Here is a 23114-nt window from a genome sequence, read left to right as displayed (position 1 = left end):
AACAGGCGGTTCTATCTAATAATTACTAGAGTAAAAGAAAAACAATAAAGTGGAGTAAACAGTAGCCGATAATCAGTCTATTGTCGTCATCCGCTTTTTGCCGTTTCGTAATCGTCCCCTAAGCACCTGCTTCTGCTTTCTCGTTGCCTAATTGGTTGGTTGGATAATAATTGCATGCGGGTGCTCTAGTGCTCAGCGCTGCCCCCTATCCAAAGGCCGAATACGAAGATCCAAGAGACAGAGACCTCCATCTTGGAGCGCCATCTCCTACAGCTATTCTCATTCTTTCCCAATTCCGGTCGGTAGCGGCTGCAGCAGCGGCAGCAACTTCAACCCCAACCAACGTTTCTGAGTCCCTGTTCTTCGAACCCACGTGCGAAGCCACGATTAGCGCGGGGGTAGCTAAGTGTGTAAAAGACATAACTGCTACCAGCAAATGGACACACGTCGAATACTGTAGAAATACGACCAACTTTTTTTTCTGTCTAACCTTCAGCAGAAAACGTGCCCCCGTGTCGCATCAGTAGTGCAAGTGCCGAGTTCCGTCAGCGTCGATCGGACAGGACCACAAACGACGGTGACTCCAACAGTAGGTGGCGACTGTTGGCGGCAACAGTCACTTCGTGCGACGACATTGGTCATCGACTACATAGCAAGGTAAGGCACCTCCTGGCATAACGAAACGACAGTGTAGAATAGCACGTTAGGAAGTATAACCTGGCGCGTTGGCTGTTAGCTGCGCAGCAGGGTTTAGCTCCGGGACCTCAACTGCCCGCACCTGTCCACTACTAGAAAGGCAAATATCCAAATGGCCAGAGTATAGGTTGCCGATACGTTTCTACAATAGCGCACCCTTTTTTTACATTTGCCCCATATGCGCGTCAGCGCTACAAGCAGTAACCTGGTAGTGCATGATGTTATAAGTAAAAGTCGGCGGTTTATAACTTAGTGTGAAACACAGAATTAAAGCTAAAGTTAGACATCACGTAAAAGCCATCCTTGGGTAGATAAGGGAGGGAATTTGCATATTGGGTAAATTAACTGATTGATGACTATTGTCCTGTAAATAGCTCCAATATAAATGCTGAATGTTTAGGAACATCTCCGAATGGACGCGTGTAGGTGCAAATCACTGGGCTAGGGCACAGAATGATTGATGTGACGTCAATAGCTGCTTATTTCAAAGAGGAGACGCCAATAGGAAGAGTTGTTATGTCACAGTTTGTTTGGCTTCATGCGGTCGATGCCTCAGATTTTGCGCAGCTGAGCCGCTCCCTGAGTTACCCACATCCAGACGGACTCACTTTGTCTCTAAATACTCGTATAAAAGCGTTGTCAACCGTTATTCAGATAAAGGGGCACAAATTGGCATTTATCTCACGTACCTAAATAGAAAATATAGTATAGAATATTTGCATAGAAGCAACTTTCCAAAGCAATTGTGGTGCCGGCGATTTTGGCACGATATATCATTTATAAGTCACTCACAATATTTCTATATCGCCTATTCCACCTTGTGTTTACAGACGCAACAGGATTGGCAGCGAAGGTAGAAACTCTTCGCGATTCTAAGCAAGTTCGGAACCCAGTTTTGTGCTACAGTTGACAGCGCGGCACGTGTTTCCAAGCGCGAATCAACCCAGAAACAAATCAACTTCTAAACTCTACGAAGTTCTTCGAGACAACGTAAAACTAATTTAAGCAGGCGAGCTTCCAGGCTAACACTTCGACATCGCGCTAGTTCAAACAGAGTTACCGGCACCGATTTCAGCCGCCAGGATATCCGCAGAAGAACATTGACACTCATCAGTGTCGACCAGTTATCACGTTCGATCCGTTCAACACTTCGACGAAGGATATCCGTTGATTATATTACCCATAATCTTGTCAGTGCCGTGACCAGTTGCCCTACTGAGTTTCGACCGGTGCTTACTAATATTCCCTGACGGTCGACGTGGTAAGTATAGGAATTGTACTAGACTGAGCTTCTGATGATGCTGTTACTGTTACCGCCATCGCCGCTAGCAGATGGCTGGTCGTCTGTTCGTAGCATAGGTTAGCTAGGACACGAACGGGTTGTCCGCTGTTAGCAAAGTGGTAGCGGTCGAATCACAGACTCAATACGACACCACATACAATATATCACAGACTGACAACTGCAAGTGAGTTTACATATGGCACCGTAGAGGGGATTCACAAGAACGCCGGTTCCCGATTTTAGATACCCACGGAAGTGGGCATTGGGCCTAAGATTGGCTGGACGGCCTGTATAGAATATGTAGTTGTGATATACTACGAAACAGCATCATCCACAGGACTAGCAACGATATAATAATAACTAATCGTAAAGTAACGCCTTTCGCATCGTCTGAGACCTCCGATGAATGTTGAGATCACATGACCATCGTTCACAGAAACCGTCTGTTTGATGGCGCAGAAAGTTGTTGCTGTTACCATCACGATTCGTGAGAAAACTAAGCAACAAGCCCATTACCCAGCACGTCAAATGTGGGCGGGCCCGTTTTCGTCGTGTTCGGATGCTGCCGCTAGCATAAATCATAACGGTTAATTCTAATACTCAAGGTTGATGCCGTTGCTGCTACCGCTAGCAAATACGTTTGACTCGAATGAGATTGCTATTCAGCATGGGCATTTATTCCGCTCCAGTTCATGAGTTTCCGATTTCTCTGCATGACCGGGCATGAATTATTGGGGCCAAATGAAGGTCGTCATTTAACCTGCGGAGTAGACTATTGCTGGTACGGGAAGCAACGCTAAAAGCGTCTATGATGACAATGATTCAGTAGTGGCTATCGCCAATCAAAGTTCGGCAAAAGGTTAATTTTCTGCTGTTGCCTTCTACAACCTGCAGTCGCCGAAATCTGCCGCGTCTGTGCATAATAGTCACCTGCGATAGGCCCGTTCCTATTGTCGAACAAAGCATTTTGCATGAATCATTCTTCAACAAACCGATTGTTCCTTTTCTGCGCAAACAATAACAGAAACCATAAAAAAAAAATTATTCTATATAATACATTTTGTTGTAAAATAGTACTTAAAGATACCAGACACTATATCGGATCCCCTGGCGTGTAACGGAAGGACACCTTATACAATCAGGCAGGCAGACGACGACAAGCAAAGAAAAAATCCAAGTTTTTATAGAGAAAACGGGTTGTTCATTACCTTTGCGGCTAAAACCCGCAAAATGTCTACTTTTTTACTGGCTCTGTTGCCGTTCACTAGCATTGAGCGGATCTATTGCGTTCCCGTTCACCCGAAGTGACTCACTCATCCCACGAGTCAAAATGGAAGCAACGTTGCTCGAAATACTCCGCGGCCACCGCCATCTACCGGTCCGACTTTCTTCCCATTCATACAACTGTATTCAAGGTCTTCCATCCAGACATACAACGAGTAAGGCAAGGGCAGGTTAGCAGACGACAAGATTCGAATCAGTAGTCCACGGAAGGAAAGGGTAGCAAACCTCTGGTACGGATCCGGTATCTGCAGACATGAAAAATAGATTTATTTTTAGCCTCTAAAAATAGTGCTAGCATTAGTATTCATCTTCTTAATCCCACCACGGTACTGGGCTGATGAACATGTTCACTGTTCTAACAGTATCATCCCCATGCGTGTCGTCTTCGCTGAACCCAAGTCGGCGCCATGGAAACAGATGTTTGGAAGTTTAGTATGTACCTACGAAATGGGTGGTCCATAGCATCCTGGCCAGGCCCTTTCTCCGTCCACTTAGCCCAGTCTTACGAAATCTATTATTAATATTAGTGACGAGATAGGGTTTAGGCAAGTACATCAGGGGATGAAAGCAATCCTGGACAAACACGTGCATACAAGAGACCAGGCAATGATCATTTTAAGCATAAAAATCATCGTCGCTTATCTTTTTTGGCCATCGAATTGTATTTGGTTTGTGTGCTTTTGCGATCGTCGTTCTCCCCGTCGTGCGCGAGGAATTCTCAGCTACACAGCAGGACCTTGGACCATGCACGACACCGGACAAAAAACGCGGTCGTCATCATGACTCGTTAGTATCTAGATGCGTTCTGGACATACGTACGTTAGATTTTGTGTATATAAAGCTAGATTTCCGCTGCTTCCTGCTGGAGCAAAAAACAATAATGATAGTAGTACTAGTAGAAAATTGCAGCAGCTGCTGGATATTGATAAAGGGCTCGTCCGCCGGTTTCTGCGCCATTTGCCACCAACGTAAGCGGAGTCATCGCAACTGCGGTGGCTGTAGCGACTACAAAAACCATTTAGGCATCAGCCGATTGCCGTAGGCCATCGGCACTTTCCATGGACGGTAAACAGATAGAAGAAAGTAAACGAGACGGTTGTCAGGCTACGGAAGCGACATTATTACGAGATGCTGTTAGGAATATAAGCCGACCAGGACTCGTGGCGACGATCTGCCGGGGTTGCTACACGTATATCTAACATGTACGATGTATTTGAGACATCTGTCCATTAGACAGTACCTATTTAGCTGTCTTCTTTTTAGATGCCCCAACATTAGCAGGCGCTGTACATTTGCTGCTGGCGACTCTTGCAGGTGATCTCTGTCCAGTTAAAATATCAAATCTATACAGATTCAAGGTACATTATAGCAAACGCTCTTTGTTTATGTGCCTGTTCCTAGGTGTGTGTGCTAGTGCTTGTGTTTATTTTAATGCATCTGGGGGCTGTGGCCTTTTCGGTTGCTCTAGCCAGTAACGAATAAGGCACACTCAATTACGAGCATGCATTTTTGGTACGTTCTTTTTATTCAATAATGATTATAGAAAATCGATTTTAAAGTTCTTCTTCTTTTGCTTTTGCTCACATTGTGTTTATTCAAGCCCCCGATTGGAAAAAAAAAACCTAAAATACCACGTAAAATTCAACAATAGCTTGATAAACCCCGAAGTCAAGCAGGTGGCCTGGTCCCTTAACAATGAGAGATGAAAGTCATGAAGGTAAATATTGACCAATATATACAATGTGTAGTAAACATGGCCATATTAGTAGAATCGTGCCCAACTCGAATTACCAATCTTTTTATTCGGTCTACCGCAATAAAGAGAATAATACTTATCAACAGGTCAAACAGATTCCTTACATCTCCGAGTTAGGTCTGCCCTATTTCTTTATTGATTTAATTATTGAGATTGTATTTGTGTCAAATACGTGCTCCCTTTTAAAACATATAATTAAACAGGTGATGTAGCATGTTTCCTGGCCAATATTGCCGCATTGACTGTCCATCACGAATTTTACTTCTTCACAGCCGAACGGGATCGATCCTTCTCGTTATTGGTATTTCATTCAATTTTCTATACTTTGGCCGCTGGTTGTAGTAGACCAAGTTAATGTTAGCTTGGTAATTATCGTAACATTGATGTTAAATAACCATTGGCGTGCTGTATCATAGTCTACGTCACGATCGCGCCACCGCGCTCATACATTAGAGTATATCTGGCTTTTCTGCAAGGCCTATGCTGTACATAGTTCGCTGGGTAACAAAAGTGAATGTTTTTATTGAGCACGTCGGTGACGCTGTCGCTACGTCGCGGCTGCCGATATCGCGACAGCGACAGTACAAGAACGGTACTACTTGAAAGTGGTTTTATGACAAAAGGCCCACGCAGGCCAGTGGTGTAGATGCTGTTGTCGTTATTTTTATTGATCATCTTGCCATCAATTGAATGCTTGGGATGAACGTTGCTCCCGGTGCTCATATCTAGAAGCAGCAACAGGCCGCAGCGGCGATTGAGACGTGAAAGCTTGCCTCGCATTTTCGGCAATTACAATGATTCACAGCAGTTCAGTCTCCCAGCTAGCGAGCAGTGGCCAAGTTGGTGGCCTCATGGAAGGAAAATGCGCAGGCCAATTTACAGGTCGTTCTCACACGACCTCCGCTGTGTCTATTTCGTCGCTTAGCGGCTTGCCCGGTTGAAGAAACTCTACTGTTCTAAATTAATGTACAGAAATATACAACAATCGCGCACCAGCAGCGGCCGTTGGCTGTTTGCGCGGCGTGGAACGAATTGCAATGGCCCTAGGCCTGTTGCGAGTACTCCGCCATGCTTTTGCTTGCCCACTTGGTAGCTTTGTCGGTGGCTTCAGATGGACGGCGTGGACGCTGAACCCGCCAAAGGGTATGCTGCGCCAACTTTACTAAACATGGGGCGTAATAAACGTCGTTCGTGTCGTTGTTTCCGTTTTAGGATAGGTTAGAGCAACCGTAATTATTCAATAATGGATAAGTCTCATTAGCTGTTATAACTTGTTACCTATTCCAACAAGAGCAGTAGTTATTGCCGCCATTTCCGTCGTGGATTTCTTCGCCCTTCAAATTCCTATCGGTAGGTAGCCATTGTGCTTCTTTTAGCTCATGTAATGTAACATGTTTGTATTCTACCTTTATGCCCTTCACTTTAACATAATTTGAAGTAAAGGTGCGATGCCACGCTACACGGAAATCCAACTCGAACAAAGAACGTAGCTAAATAAATTTGGATGATAACTGCAGTATCAAACGGGTCACCAGGCGGTATGCTGGGCCAACGAATTAATATATTATAGCATGAACTATATTTCAATACCAAACAGGCCTAGTTGCTTTATCAGTATTGTCAAATTTAGAACTGTGATCAATCCATTAATATATTTCAAGCCAATGTTTTAAGCTGAAGATAGATATAGAGGATCCGTTCTGCAGGCTACTGCGGCCTGCTATTGATTCAACTCTAAATTTGCTAATAGGTACCTCTGTGGCACGGCAGAAGCTTGGCAAGTCAAGCAAAAAAAAAAATCGACAGCTTATTTCGCATAGATAAACCGAATTTTAAATGTTGGCCTAAAAAAGACCTCATACGCTATGGCCAAGTGCCACATGATACCTACCTGAATGCCGCTCGCCTCGGCTAAGCTATGTTTTCTTAATGATCGCAAGGAGTCGTAGCGGCAGGCACGTTTGCTGTGACAAATTATCCTAGCAATGGATCAAAACATCTAGTAAAATCAGATGTGTATCTATATGCATTAGAGAGCTTTTTCGTCCTTTATAGCGTATTCTTAACTGCTGGCTCAAAGTCAATGAGGCCACTTAGAGACTACAAATCCTTTGTGCTAGAGGCCCACTAATCCTGCAGGAAAGTTTAATGAAAGAAATTAAGATGCAGTTAATAAGTTTTCGAATAGAATACGTGAAGGGTAATACGAACAACGCGATGCAGGATGACCTTGAGATTAAACATTGAGATCTTTACTATAAAGATCTGTAGTGATAGTTGTAACAAGATGTCCAAAATCATCTCTTCCTATAAGAGTCGAATAATACTGTAATCTGCGGCTTTAAAGCGGATCTTTCGTCGCGTAAAAGTCTGGGTATGATATAATACACCATCTTCGTGCCTATGATCAGCAAATGATGACGAATGTAGCATCTGACCAATACCCACGAGGTTAAATATATAAGCGACCGTTTTGATAACATTCACGTATGACAATTCTAGGCCTGAGGCCAGGCCAACAAGATAATCATCGATTTCCGAAACAAATGCACAATCCTTACCTGCAATGATTTAATACTGTGTTGTGGATCGCTCGCGCTTCTGCTTTTTCTAATGAAATCTCTTGCCTCTAATACTGCCTGATCGACGCTCTTGATTCGACGTCCTCTGCGCCCCAGTATATAGACATGTGCATACATTTTGCTAACTATGGCAGCGTGTACAGCGATGGTGATACTGCGGAGAAAGCCGTCGCCCGCTGCTTGTGCCAGAAACGTTTCTACGACGGGATTCGAGCGTCTTCTGTGATGGGTACGAACCTGGAGGGCACAATTATTACCGCAAAGTTTGCCCTTAGCTGTTCGCGGCTAGGTCAACATTTCATTTCGAATGATAGGAAGGCAAATATGAATATCGTATACACTTTCTAGAGGTCCATCTGACGTTCAGGCGGTGGTCTGACGCATTCTTCAAATAATGATGCGATCTTACCGAATCTGCTAAACCCTACTTGAAAAGCAGTCTGTCAGCCTTGCTACAGCTCTCTAATCCGGGAAATCTAACCATTTGCAACGTGTGGCATCAAAGTACAGGTGCTAAACCCGGCAAATATATGAAGTTGAGTGAAAGGGCGACGAAGCCAATTGAAAGCAAGAGCCCTTAGTTTCGAGCGAGAATCTCGTTCGGGTCCTTGAAGAATCTAAGATCATCTGAAGGACTGTCGACTGCGGCGGCGCTTCTATTGTTGGGTCTGCAGTAAGCGTTAAAGCCTATCGTATTCGATGACTACTGCTGTTTGAAGAATACTAGAATAAGGTGTTATAAACACTCTATAGGGCCATACAAAGACGTAGAAATAGGCAAAAGATATTAAACGAATAGGAATATTTGCGTTATTCCGCTGTCTCGATTCACGGCGGTTCGACACTGAAAATTCTAGAGTTACCCATTTTTTCCACACTTGAAAACGCTATTTGGGAAAAAATATACAAAGTATAAAAAAACACCTAATTCTTGAGTGAGTTAGGCGACAGGGTGTACACGAATGAATGGTTCTGGAAAATTTTCACAATAGAGCTAAAACATTGGTAGGTAACGTTTACTAGTAGTCAAAGCTTCATGCGAATGCAGTGGTCAGCGTTGTAGGACGAGTCATTTTATTTAAATCTGAATCCCATCGTCACCAACTAAGAATCAGTAAAGCGGGTTTTGTTGTTCTCTCGCTCTTTCTCAGAAAAGATCAACCACTTTGTAGACCCCTTCCCCCCTACATGCAAAGGGAGGTTCCAGCAATTGATAACGCGCAAATGTCACCGCCTCACTGTTGCTTCCTGTGCATAGAGAGGAAAGGGCCGAACGCCTTTTAGCTTTAGGATTTTTTTTTTTGCATGAGAATGGCAAGCTTACTTCTTCTGTTGAGCAAACAGAACTGTTGGTCGCAAACAGCCCGTAATTAATCAATTTCGGCTGACTTTATATGAATTGAATGGATGAGTGACCTATACGGTGTAGCTGCAATGATATAATAGATAATGCACAATGGCGCCGTTAGGCGTAGTAGTTACAGTGACTTTTGTTAAATAATCATTGAAGTTGTGGTAGTGAATATGTGATGGAAAAACTTCACGAACTCGTGACACCTCAGATCGCAGCGCTGAGCTATGCGTCAGCATTGTCAGTGATACATCATAAGCGTTTTCTTCCTCTCTCATTTCTTCGTCGCTTAATTTTTGCTTTATTAATACTGTGCTTAATAATAAAGAATAGGCACGAAAAGATCGCTGGGTCAACACTTCATTTTCTGCTTAAAGTCCCTACAACCACCTCGAAACCGCCGATAAATTAACAGCTCAGCCTTGTAGAACGGTAACGAAGTTGTCATTTGTGACAAGCCCCAGACCTCGAGATGTTGTGACTGGACAGTAGGAAGTTGCCGTAATTGCCGTTTTTTCAGCAGTGCTTTTTTGCTATACAGAACTCGACGATGAAATGCTCGAAATCAGGATGGTAACGACCTCGTTTCGCAGATACTGTCCAGTTACAAGATGACTCGATACGTGACGCAAGAAATATGAATGAAAATAACGACTATACAGAGAAAAAGTGATAAGCTTAAGCCTAAGTTGACGCCTATATCGTGTTTTCAATCTACCTTCGTTCCATTGTAACAATAGTTTTCTATCTTATTTCAGCTTGTCGCACTCACAAACAGACGGGATTTCGAAGTTAGTGCAACGTCTAACGGTACGTTTGTTTCGAAACAGATATGTGAGTATTGCATTAATGCAAAATAGCCAAGAGGGTCTCATAAAGTCGTATTTTATTGCAAATGCTATTTTGCCCTCGAGTAGATCCGCAACGTACGGCCGAATGCCATTAGGGGTGGATGGGTATGTCATAAAAGGAAATCGAGCTTTTATTAACATTCATCTTCTTTAAATACGGTCTCATTGGACGGATTTTTATAACGCATCGCTTGGCAAGGGTCATCGAAACAGGGTGTCTCTAGCCACGCGCAAATGTGAGCAATTTATCATGCTTTATATTGTTGATTGTCGGAATAATTACTCAGTTGCGTAACTATCTATGGCCTCTATAGCTTTTTGTGTGAAATCCTTTTTACCTACCGATCTGTTGAACTCTTATAGTCGGTGCTGTTAGGTAAGATTACATAAGAGATTGATACAAACTAGATTTGGTTGAGTATGTCAGCCAGAGAAGATAAGATGCCAGAGAAGATTATTGCTGAAAACTTTCTAACGACCCCTGAGATAGCCAGATCTTTCGCGGGTAGACCTCACTGCTTTTAGAGTTATTTCCAGTGAAGTCTGCCGAATTTAGCCGTCTGCTGGCTAGTGCATTATCCTATAAAGTCCGAAGACCAAATCGTCCGGTCGTAGAAGCATTACATCATTCAATGCTCACTCGGTCTTAACCCGGCCACGTGGCAAGTTCATTTATTACTTTGGCTAGCTAATATGGAAAGCGTCAAGTACACAAATAGAGCTTGGCATTCGTCGTAAACAGAGACTAAAAGGCCTTAGCTCTTCCTCCTGAACGGTAACATAAAGGGATACCGTGAGATGAGAGCATGCGTGTCTGTGACGCCATTCGTACATAAGTGATGGCCTGCAAGGATGCTGGCAATACTTGTTACTCATTTTGTAGGTAAAATCTTACTTGCCGAATTGACACGTAACGCCTCAGATCACGCTGCCCCCATCCGCGCACCAATGTGAATTGTTGACACCTTAGCCGTTTATCGCATATATGCTAAACTGCGCGTCAAACTTCTTGTAAAAGAGATACCCACCTTTGCTTAACGCAATACAGGCTAAATAAATGTTGTTTATTGCCATTGCCATAGATAGTATACAAGGTAAACTCTAACCCTCGCTAAGCATTTGTTTGTAATTACTGACCACGTAACTTTTTTTTGTTCCCTATGTTTTCTTCTTTATATCTGTAGGTAGCATCAAGCAAAGTAAGCGGAACCAACATTTGCGTTACGTAAAACACGACGGTTGCCAATTCCGGTCATAGCAATACGTGATAGCTTGTGAGTGAAGATAAGTAGACTTGCTGGCCTGAAACATCAGCTGCATCACTAGAGCGACAAAATTGGACGTGTTGCTGTTGTTCTGCCCCGGGAACTTAGAACCGCTGGATCGGTAACGGATTTACCTAGCACCTATTTCGAATATACTATATGCAATCGGCAGAAAGGGTTCGTGAGACCGTAGAGGCTGGCCCTCTCCCGTACCTCCCGAGCTTCTAATGCCTCTGTCAGCGTTATCTTGTCCCACAAATTTCTGTACGACGGACACACCGACGCATCGACGAAAATCTGCTTGCGTAAGCGTTCGGCAGGTTACCGTCGTAGCTCAATCGTCGTGCGCTGTTGCTATCTGCAGCAAGTAACTGATGCCAAATCAGCGAAGCCATCTTTCTATTACTGTTCGTTTAGAGGAGTAAGTTTGCATCCTGGCGTGTGTATTGGACGCCGGTCAAACGACATCTTGACGCGTGAACAATATCTATGGCCCATGGATCTGGACCCGGGTTGAGGCCAGCAGAGTGTACTCTGCAGCCCCCCATAGGATTTTCGAATTAACCGTAATCGTACATTAATAGAATTCCTAGAAGTATCAGGTTAAACACAGATGACAAAACAGGAGACGAAAGAAGACAAGACGATTCACTAAAAGCCTGACAGGGCATAGTTATCTTGATAAGGCTAGCAATTCAAATAGCGTTAATAATAATAATGATGATAACAATTATAGGTTATTTACAAGAATTATCAATTCTAATAGTAATGATAACTTTAATAATAACCAGAACGAACGCACGTGTATGGTGAAGTGAGTTTATACTAGGACAACATTGCTGGTGGTCATAGACGTCAAACAAGTGATCATAATAAGGATACCCTTCCATATACAAAGAATATACCGTTCTTCGGCTAGAATTGACCCCCTCCAATAAGCTCCAGACGATCCATTTGAAACTGGTTTTAAGCAAACGGTGACAACCACCTCAATCATACGCTGTAACATCGACCATCTCTGAGGACATTACGACATACGGTAATCTACAACACCGCGGCTGAAACAGCATATGCCTCATCTATTATTTGTTATTAAACATTTTTAATAGCTAAATCTTTCATTGACTTCCGTTTATTTAATTCTGAGTTGCCGTAAACGGACAAAGACTCGAAGATCTTCATTAAAGAAGTACAAGCTAAACGCTGCTTAGTTCCCATTATTATACCAAACCTGACCATCGACGCTAACGACACTAATCCATGGTATGGTCACTGAATCTTAATTCTGCGACGTTCTGAAGCGATCTCTATTTAATCAAGACATTAATCATAAATACAAGAAGAAGTAAGAACAGAAGAAAGAACAATGTCTTCCCCAGAAGGCAGCCCGGAGAGGCAGCTCATTGTGGGTCGGCCTCTGGTTCTTCAACCTCATGGAGGCTCGGTCAATCTGGCCTTCACACAAGAGGACGATGTCTGTGATGGGCCTGGTGGACGCCCGGCCCCTACCGGTACCGTTAGCTACGGATTGTACTCACCAATGTCTGATGGCTTCCCTCAGTCACCGGATGGATCGATTACCTCAGAACGGTCTCAGGCCCAGCTCCTTCGAAGCGCTGGGCCTGGTCGAGGTCGCGGGCCGCCGAACGCCAGCTTTTCTATCAACGTTAATTCGACGGTGAAGGACGATGTTCTGGAAAAGAATGCGTCGGTTGTCTCGCACGATTCGCTTGACGGCGGCAACTCTAATGACTTTGAGGAAGAACACATCCGTAAAGTGTTCCTCCAGATGATTGGGCCATTTATCGCTGCCGGGTTTGGGACTGTGGCGGCAGGTCTGTTGCTCGACACGGTCGTCGGATGGGAGAACTACAAAGCGATCCCCGAACTGATCGGTCTTGTACCAACCTTGCTCGGCCTTAAAGGTAATCTCGAGATGACACTCACGGCTCGACTCTGTACCGCAGCGAATATGGGCAATATGGACAATTCGGTTGAGCGGTGGCGTCACGTAACTGGAAATCTCGTCGTGACCCAGTTGCAGGCAATCGCAGTCTCGTTTCTCGCCTCGATCATCAGCATCGCGGTGTACGCCATGACCCAAAACAAATTTGAACTCAGCAACACGTTCGTGCTATGCGCCAGTGCCCTTATGACAGCGGCTGTTGCGAGTCTTTTGCTAGGTCTGCTCATGTGCGCAATCGTCATTCTCAGCCGAAAATTCCGTCTTAATCCGGATAACGTTTCAGCGCCTATTGCTGCATCGCTCGGTGATATCACAACACTGGCACTCCTTTCGTACATTTCCTGGTTCCTTTATTCGTACCGACATCTACGCTGGCTAGCCCCGATTATCATTTTCGTATTTATGGCTATTGCCCCACTCTGGGCGTACATTTCATGCCGGAATACGACCGTTCGAGCCGTGCTCATCTCAGGTTGGACTCCTGTCTTAGGCGCAATGATTATCTCGCAAGCTGCCGGCTACATACTCGAGACGGTTAACAACTGCTACCGAACTATGGCTATCTACCAGCCAGTGATCTCCGGCGTTGGTGGAAATCTCGTTGTCGTGCAGACTTGCCGAATGACGACGTTCCTCGGTCGACGTTCACAGCTCGGTTCACACCCGCCCGACGACAATCGCTCGTGTGTTGACCCCTTATCCACTCTTTTCGGTTCACACTATCTGTCGCGAACGGCGTCCCTTCTACTCATGCTTACTGTGCCCGGTCATCTGCTATTCATCTACGTCATCCAGTTGTTCACGAGCGACTCGGTCATTACCCCAGTTTTTCTCGTGTTCTACCTTGGCGCCACCCTCGTTCAAGTCGGATTTCTTCTTTACGTTGCCAGGTGCATGGTGTATTCCATGTGGCGCCGCGCGATCGACCCGGACAATGCTGCGATTCCCTTATTGACAGCACTGGGCGATCTGGCAGGCATCGCGTTGCTGGCACTCGCTTTAATATTTTTACACGGGATCGGCGACAAGAGTTCACCCTTGGATGCCGAGTGTATCAGCAACCATACACAGGTTGCGCATCTAATAACGACAACGCCAATGGCTAAAATGGTAAGTCCCGTCTCCCTTCAATAAAGCAACCCCAAACTATTTTCCGTCTGAAGCTTTTATCATGGTTCTGTGACTAGCGGCATATTACAATAGTGTACAATGGCGCAACAATATGTTTCGTAGGGGTAACATTAATGAACAGATCGGCTGTCGAGCTTTGTTTGCTTCTGCATATAATGTTAATCTTATTGCTAAGTCTTTTGGTTTTTCGTTTAACACCGGCGTTAGCGTCAACGCAATAGATTAGTTTGTTCTGGATGTCATACACACACGTCCAAATCCAGCGTCCAGTTTGAAGAGAGACAACGCTCATAGACCGGCGGCGACGACGACCACATCGACCAGCGTATGCACCGACGAAGGGTACAAACATGTCGAGCGGTTCGTACATTTGCAACATCAACAATGTCCAACCTATTAGTGCAACACGCATAGTACGCAATACTACCCGTAGAGAACCCGAAACATCCCCATGCATAGGTTTCCTTGCTACGATGTTTTTGCCTGCTCAAAGAATGCTTCAATAAGTTCGGCAAACAAAAACAGACAAAAAAAAAGTCTAAAAGAAGAAGAAAAAAACAGACACAGACACTACTGTTGACGGCTGCATGCAAAGAGTACCCGATAAGTTCTGCCGTAAATCTATCATGAAGGCGAGACAGTCACAAACGAGGCATTAGCTTATTCCAGCTATCGTGTCCTACTGCTACTAATTCTAGAATCTGAATTTAACCTTTAATTTTAGTCTTTATGGTGATGTGACGACATGTCCCTAGTGGCAACGGGCATGGTAATGTAATGTAATTGGGTACAAGCAGGCAATACGTCCTCCCATAAACGCAATATGTGCGTAATATGCCCTCTTCGCTGCCTCGTGCTAATAACAAATTACGCTGTTTCACACAAACTCTCGAGACAGTTATGCTGCAGAACTCGACAAAAATAAGTTCATTCTAATCAGAAACGTAGAGTAAAATAACATCAGAGAAACTAGGCGCCATGGTGAGCAAGAGGAGTCACCACTGCTCGTGTTGCATAGGCACAATACACAGAATCCGATCGACCAGGTTGGCTCTCATGGCAAATATTTTGTACGCGAAGACGAAATGGGACGTGCATTCCCAGTAAAGCCAAAAGAAGAAAAAAAAACTGAACGTTTCTTGAACGAGTGCCAACTTCGTGAGGCAATGGTATGAAGCTCTAGCGTGGAGAAGGGATCGAACAGTTTGGGTTTGTAGTTTTCCAGAGGCAGAATGTGATTTTTCGTGCCGAATCAACTGTTAAATTCTGCACACGTCAAAACGCAAACCGTTCAATGACAGGTGAGGGATGAAGAGACCGTGCGTCTTCAGTGACATTTCTCATCAGGAGGACTATTCCTTTTCATCTAGCGAACTGATGGGCAGCAGCAGAGAACGTCTCACGTCTTTTACTCTGTTATAGAAATATATATGTATTCGTTAAAAATGGCAAAATTTCCTCGAGTCTAAACCCACTACCATTGCTACTGATAAATTGAGAATGAAGACATTGAATTATTATTAATAGTAGCAGTAAAGTGCAATTTTCCGTCTCGATGGCAGCGAATCGGTGCAGAGTATTGCAAAAGCCGTGTTGTGTCGGCGGGTATCTCCAGAGCATTTAAAATTTAGACATGTATTCTACTCTAATAATAATAATAATAAGAAGAATATGAAAAATGAGCAAAAAAATGTTAATGATATTAATTATTTTTTAATACTATTATTATTATTGTTGTTTGTTGACCGAACTGCGTCAACCCCCTTCCAAGCAGTTGCGCTCCCCTTCCCATTGTTTGGACACATGGAGAAACTGTAGAGTCACACAGATTTCAAGAGATCTATATATATATATATATATATATATATATATATATTGTAGAAAAAAACAAGCAAGAAGAGAAAAAATTAATAAAACTATAAGTTCATTACGAAATAGAGATTCTATGAATGTTATGAAGTTATATTAACAATGATATATATATATATATTGAAGTTCGCGCAAGCATGTAAGCTATTGTCGTGGTTCGGTTACCGATTTCGACGAACTCGAGTGAGCCTACATCACGTTGGGGTTCTCGTGGCCTACTTGCTCCTGTCACTTTATTGTTAGTCATTACGAGGGGAAGACCTGTTTGACAAATAAGGATGAAGGGCAGAACGATACTGAAGATAATCAAGCAACGAGAGAAAATCACAGAGAAAAAAAAAATAAATAATTCATCTTAACCACAACATAAAGAACAATAGGACAAAATCGACCCCTAGGTTGTCCAAGGCAAAAATAGCTTGTTCGCAAGCGGTCCGTGCTGCATAAGTTCGCAGGTACGTGACAAAGGGAAAATCCCGTTTTGTCTAACAAATGCAATGATAGGTATACTAGCACCCGCAATCCCGTTGCAGCAGCAATCTAGTTACAGAAACTGCAAGAAAGAAAAAAATGATAAGTCAAAAAGTATAAAAAAATTACAATTAGAAAAAACGACCGACAACAATAGTACCGTCGATATCGTTTTACCTAACGTTTCACAGTTGTACATATGTTCTATTTTTCTTGTCCACCCGCATGACGCACAACACGGCGGAAATCACAAGTAACAATAATAATAAGGTAAACGAAATACGGATGAATATAACGTAGAGAAATATGTATAATAAGCAGATGACGTTAGTTATTAAAGCTTTAGCATTTTCCTTCTGCCAAACTGCGTTCATCCGCGACGGGAAACCAACGCTCCGAATTGAAGCGGTGGCAAAAAGTAAAGTTAAATAATTAAGGACAAATAGTAAAGCTGAATATACTGATTATAGGATATCGAAGTCAAATACGAAAAAGATGTGAACCGTTAAAGTAGTGATGATAAAAAAAAAAAGTTAAAAAGATGGAGAGACAACAGTCACGACTGCATTGGACAGAGATACAAATAAGGAATAACCTTAATAACATGTCGATCGTCATGTTAATGTCGATGGAAGAGTAACAAACAAAAAAAGACAATGAAATCATTCCATGTGATAGCTAAGGTTGTTTTTTTTTTTGGGAGGTAGAGGTAGGGGGAGGGGCGCAGTGTTTTTTAATTTAAATATTTAGAAATTTTTGATAATTTTAAAATTGGTGAAGATGTAGCTTAGTGATAAAATTGGTTCGGTCGTAGGTTAATGCTAGTCAGATAACTGGAGTAAACAGGAAGATTTCTCATTATCATTTACAGTTTCAACACAATTAATAGAAGATTATTATTAATAGAAGAATAATTATGTCGTATTATGGTGTCACTAAGATTTCACTTACATAACAAGCAGTTACATTTGTAAAGGTTGTATAACTTTCTAACGACACAAATTTTCTTGCATTGTTCTTTAATCACAGCTCAACTGAAAAAAAAAAAACATTTTGGATGGATCCATTTGGCAAGAGAACGTACGTGCCACTTATTGATTGCGTAATGTATCACACTCGATCAGTCTTTGCAGCCACTTATTTCTACATTCATTGTTCCTGTAACACTAAATTTTATCGATGAGTGTCACTTTTTTATGCTGACGTCTTCACCGATAAGGCGATACTGAGATTTCATAGAGTAATTGTTAAACCAAGGAAAAATAGGAATCTCCAAAAGGATGTGGCGTTGAAGCCAAGGGTCAATTAGAGCTTGATTGATTTTTATTTATAAGAGGTCTGTGTAACACCTCATAATTACCTTAGAATTGCTACGTTTTTAGAACGGGTCACAGAGGGACTGTCAGAAAGTAGCAAAAAGATCCTACGAAACAACTGAGTTGGCAATGTCTGTTAGACATATAAAGGGTTCGTTATCTGCGTCTTAATTTGAGTGGTAAATAAGTTAGGGCCTATATCCTATGACAAACACAAAACTAAGGTTATATATCTATAGTGCTATATTCCAAGTCGTAGTATTGCATAAGTTCCAAGTTCAAAAACAGTTTGTTCCTGAGTAATGTCACGGAAATTTCAATATCGAGAGTTGCAATCAGCATAGCATAGCAACGCCTAATAAGTTGTCCCGAGCTCATTTTTAATTTGAATCTTCCTTAGAGGACGCTCTAGTGTTTATCATGTCGACGATTCAGTTGACAATCAAAGCGTTTCGTGATCATATAATTGAAATAAGCAAAAATAAAAAAAAAAAAAGTAACATTTCTCTGCGTCTCATTTTAGGAACAAAACGTATAATCGCAAAAAATACTCGTAGCTCTAACTAGGGGGAATGATCTTTTATCAATGCTTCATTAGCTATAATACATTTCAGCTCTTTCGGCCAGAAAGATAATACAAAAAAAATAGAAATTTCTATACCCGCAGCTGTAATGGCATGTTCGCCCACACAATTACAGTGCCATAGCTAGTACATGTACCGATGTGAAGCCGACGCTTTTGGGCTTCTATTGGAGAATATTGTCTCTTATCGACGTGTTTGTTATCCAGCTACAATCGAACCCAGCTGATGCCGGAATAGTTATATTAACTAGGTTAGGTTAGATTCTATACAATATCTTCGAATGCAAACTGGATAGCACATAGGAGATCACAATATTGTACAGTCAAATGAAATGAAACGCGTACGTGATCTATTACAGCAAAACGATCTCAACAGAGTTAATAATTACTTCAGCGTCGTCGTTATGACTATTCGAACCGTACACCGCGCTCCCTCCCAGAAACACTTTACAAATATGTCTTCCTGATAAACGCGTTTCCGTGTGTATATATATAAACGAAAACTGTGCGAAGTACTCACCTCAAACAATCTACGCGTAGACGTTAAAAACAAATCTCGACGACTGCTAGTATACGATTCTATTATAATAATAATAATTAGCTTTGCATATATAGACCGATTGATAGTAATTGCAAAATTATCAAGACTACACCCAACAGGTAAATAAGAAGCCTATGTTTTTATCTCATTTACTTTCTGCCTTCATCTACACGTAACATGATGACGCCTTATCTAGCCATGTCTCAAGATAATAACGTCTGTTTACGAACACTCTAGCGTTAAATCGTATACAATATGTTCCATAGAAATAGATGTTCCACGTTCTCTATCCATTTTGCTTGGCGTCGTGGCATTTATTAGTTCAGTTTACTCGATTGTTTGTTTGTTTGTTTGAAATATGGCAATCTACATTGTTTCGGTTTGTAAGACACTTCTTTATGTAGAACATATATAAGCTAGGTAATCGGCTCGCTGGTAGTTATGCTGTACGTGACCCATACGACTAACTGGTCATCTTGGTTCGGTCTTTCTTCTGCTCGCTGCCTGATTAGTTCGCTGTGGCGAGAATTGCACCGACACTCCAATACTAAGCCGCATTTTTCTCCTACAATATACGCGTTCCACGACCCAAACAGCTGTCCACCATGCAAAAGCATTCTTCCATGTATTTTTCTCTTTGCTAGCGCTAATGCTTTACGTACGCTATACCGATCCCATCCGCCAAACGCAGCCTATGCTTATCACCTGATTAACCCTATGGTAGTAATCTGTTTAATGGCTTCTTTGTAGCTTTCACATCTTTAGTTCGCTTTTTCCAAAGTTTTTTTTCTTGGCGTTGTAGAATTCTCGGTCGTATTTTTTGTCGTCGTCTTGTCTCAGTCTTAGTTGATCGGCAAGTCGCCTTGTTCTCTGGCTAACAAGTGCAAAAGTCGTGGCCTGCGTCATGCTACAGAAATCGGTACTGGCCAACTCGCATCCCGCAAGACAAACCAGTTTTTGTCCTATTGTCTCCACACGCCCCGTATACTCGGTCATGACAATTACTTGCAGTTCGGCCGCGTGAAGCTGGGCCATGCTCGTTCGTTAAGGAAGAAAGACATAGTCGACTTTACCGCCATCGCCGGCGCATCAGAGGCAGAGAGAATAAGCGAAACAAGCGTAGGTGGCTGCCCTACCACGGCCGAAGCAGCCATTGCGAGTGGACTTATGCTATCCCTTCTAACTTCGCCGCTGACACCGTTACTGTTGTTATTGTTGTAGCTGTTTCAATGACTGTTCACGTTACTGCTACTTTTTCTCGTCTACGGAAACGATTGTCGTAAAAAATAAGAGCGGGTAGCGAAAGGGGACGAGAAGAATAGCACCGGAAAAAGTCGTACACGAAACTGGTATTGCTGAAGATAACGATGACGCTGATCTATTACACCTCTAATCTTCTGTACGGAACAAGTGGGTAGTCAGACAAATAGTACCTGCATATACAGAATACGAATAAATTGCGATAGCAGTGGCAGAAAAGATGGATCGATTAAGACCGACCAAATCGCCTCGCGTAACGAAAACAAAAAAGTCATGTGCGACAAAAAGGAAGTACCACAACTAGGACTTAAAAAGACACCTGAAAATCTGAAAATTAATGAAAGCTATGATCGTTTCATTAGCTGCTATTGCTGTTGGCTATAGTTGTAACAGTGAGGCATGAAATCGAGATCGGATACGAAAAAGGATCAAGCAAGCGGCTCTCGCACATTCTGCAGGATCAGCTGATCCCAGCTGATAGTTTAGCTAGCAAGGCCTGATTGGATGGGAAAAGTGTTGAATATTACAGTCCTGCTGGAGCTGGACCCGTTTGTATTCAATCAAAGCTTCCAAAAAGGCTCCAGGAAAGTATAGCCACGACGGTAGCGCGAGTAATTATAGCAAGGGTGAAAAGCAAACGTGTAAACTTGCCGCCGTCACCTGTAATAAATAACATCGCTATGATCTTTCGATGCTCGTTTACAGATTTTGTTACCCATGCGGCAGTGACATCTTTCGTCGTAGTGGTGGGCGTCTATAGCCAATACGCTTGTCGACGACGTGATGGCTACCTCGTTCTGTCGGAGACCTAGGTATAAGACGCTTAACTAATAAAATCGGAGCAAGATGAAGCGTTTCACTATCGTATTCCATTGGAAGGTTTTCCGCATGCTTCAACAGAGTCCCCCGGTCTCATCGAGACCATCGACTGTTTCTAGCTGGTCAACGCTTTTAATGTTTCGTCGGATGATTCTTGGCTGGTCACGTTTTGTGCTACGTATAAAACTTATCTAAAATATCGACTGGTGCATTCCATAAGACTCCCATTTGCTTTTGTGCATCGTATGGCCAGCCCAGTTGAATCTTGTATATGCCTTGCATATTATTGAATCGTATTTATTGCAAGTCTCATGAAGACACTGTTCGTCGATCTTTATTATTAAGCCCTATACAAGAAGCGAACCGCTGTACTTCTTAACTAATCCCTAATACGATTACTTTCTATAATCGTCATTAACACCAGACAGGGTCCAAATGAGCCTTTGACAATGTGCCTATCACTACTTTACTCACTGACTAGACTGCTGCACGGCAACAGGCAGGCACTCTTATTCAAATTTTTGTCCTAAACCAGTACCACTAGCTAAGGTTCCTTATAAAATAAGAAACATATGACGTAAATTTCATTTCTTGATGCATCGAGCGTCACTGAAACGTTACAACGTACTAATATAGAAGGAGATACAGTAGCACCTGGATCGTCAGGCATCGGAATACTCGAATAGTTTACGATATAACCATACCGAGTTGGACAGCTGAGTGAGTGATCGACAGAAGCATTGGCTCGAGTTAACGAACATCTGCGTGCAAACCAATGTAATCAACTGTAGATTCAATCGTAATACCGAAATGCAGCCGTTGCGTTTAATCAAAGAAAAACGGCACCAATCTATACGCCTCCGTGTGAATCAGTACGTCTGATATTGACTCGCGTTACGAGTCGTCGTCTTCGCAAAACGCCTTTGCTTTTCCATAAAGAAAAACATGACAAATCACCGACTGCGCCGTAATAATCCTGCTACAGGTTATAAGTCTATGTTTGGGGCGTATAGGTGAGTAAATGCATGTACGATGATGAAGTAAACAGCTTAACACGGCGGTACCACATTAGAAATTTGTCGGTGTAAGTTAGCATGTGAAAGCCAGAAGTTTCCAGATACAAGCAAACCTAAGTTAGTCACGGTTAGTACTAGAACACACACACGCACACACACAGATGTCCGAAATCCGTGACAGGATGACGGATAAAGATAATTGTTTGGAATTTGTCTTTCTTGATCTTGCCCGCTCATTTAGCGGACAGATGATAGTGAAAAATCAAGTTGTTTTGATTCTGCGCAGCTGTTACAGTAACACTGTTACAAACTGGACGACGTACGCAACTAATCTTCAACCAATACGTTTGTATCTAGTAACACATTATGCAGCTTTGTGTATAATAGAAGAATGGGACGATATTATCAATAAATATTATACTATTTCGTATATATATCCATGTATCTAGCTTGAAATTAGTTATCGTTTACATACACACAAATAAAATTTACATTAGTAACTCCTAATATATATATATATATGTATATTACGACGACGATAAAGTTGCATGGCTAACGGCGTTTAATAAAATAGTAGTAAAACAAGCGAACGTCTTCGTTTTTCGGAATGAGGTTCCTTGTAACAATGATCAGGACAAGCTGTTTATTCTGCATCGGGTTACCAATGCTGGTACCGTTATCGTTCGTTTTATGCGCTTTACGGAAATAGCGCTGCGGAAAACAATTCGCTGGTGCGTATACGCGTAGATATCATCAAAAACGAATGTAAAGAATCACTTGGGTACGGAAGACGAGTCTGAAGGGAAGCTTGAACCTTGAATATGCTCAATGCGCTCTTCGCTGAAGCAGAGCTGGTAATAAATGAGCATTTTGGCTCTTCCGGTATTCGATGCTTCCCTGTAGAGCACTATGTCTATTTTAAAGGATGGATTTCGTGTAGAAAAAACGAGCACGAAAAATTAGGTGGCTGCAGAAGGGCGGCGAAGATAGAAACCTACCTAATTCGTTTGAAATACATTCGTAGAATTGTGGATGAAGAACGTTTAGAGAAACTTTCAAACACGCAGTATGAGTC

At 42.6% G+C, this 23114-nt stretch overlaps 1 protein-coding gene and 1 long non-coding RNA gene across 4 annotated transcripts; one reads left to right on the top strand and one right to left on the bottom strand.

Annotated features, from left to right (window-relative positions):
• Positions 1-522: 522 nt before the first annotated feature.
• Positions 523-21061, top strand: LOC111263139 (solute carrier family 41 member 1). 3 transcript variants are annotated; one of them, XM_022837990.2, is made up of 5 exons: positions 523-657; positions 1527-1957; positions 9710-9761; positions 10987-14143; positions 20910-21061. In XM_022837990.2, exons 4-5 carry the CDS (start codon positions 12434-12436, stop codon positions 20931-20933), a joined length of 1734 nt encoding a protein of 577 aa, XP_022693725.1. In that variant the 5' UTR covers positions 523-657; positions 1527-1957; positions 9710-9761; positions 10987-12433; the 3' UTR covers positions 20934-21061. The 3 variants fall into 3 exon arrangements, with proteins under 3 accessions (XP_022693725.1, XP_022693727.1, XP_022693726.1); XM_022837992.2 differs by lacking the exons at positions 523-657; positions 1527-1957; positions 20910-21061 and adding an exon at positions 3840-4048 and having other exon boundaries at positions 10987-17181; XM_022837991.2 differs by lacking the exons at positions 523-657; positions 1527-1957; positions 20910-21061 and adding an exon at positions 9029-9383 and having other exon boundaries at positions 10987-17181.
• Positions 19066-22955, bottom strand: LOC111263142 (uncharacterized). Its single transcript, XR_002682055.2, has 2 exons — positions 21728-22955; positions 19066-20377 (listed from the first exon to the last, which is right to left on the bottom strand). It is a non-coding gene; the product is annotated as an uncharacterized LOC111263142 (long non-coding RNA).
• Positions 22956-23114: the final 159 nt, after the last annotated feature.

This window comes from Varroa jacobsoni, unplaced genomic scaffold (genome assembly GCF_002532875.2).
Source record: "Varroa jacobsoni isolate VJ856 unplaced genomic scaffold, vjacob_1.0 scaffold_738, whole genome shotgun sequence".
NCBI lineage: Eukaryota > Metazoa > Arthropoda > Arachnida > Mesostigmata > Varroidae > Varroa > Varroa jacobsoni.
Note: the sequence above shows the minus strand (reverse complement) of the source record. Positions and strands in the feature narration are given on the sequence as shown.

Coding starts and splice junctions, on each gene's coding strand:
- LOC111263139 (XM_022837990.2), top strand. CDS start 12,434: ATGTCTTCCCCAGAAGGCAGCCCGGAGAGGCAGCTCATTGTGGGTCGG. Junction 14,144..20,909: donor CAACGCCAATGGCTAAAATG/GTAAGTCCCGTC, acceptor GCTCGTTTACAG/ATTTTGTTACCCATGCGGCA.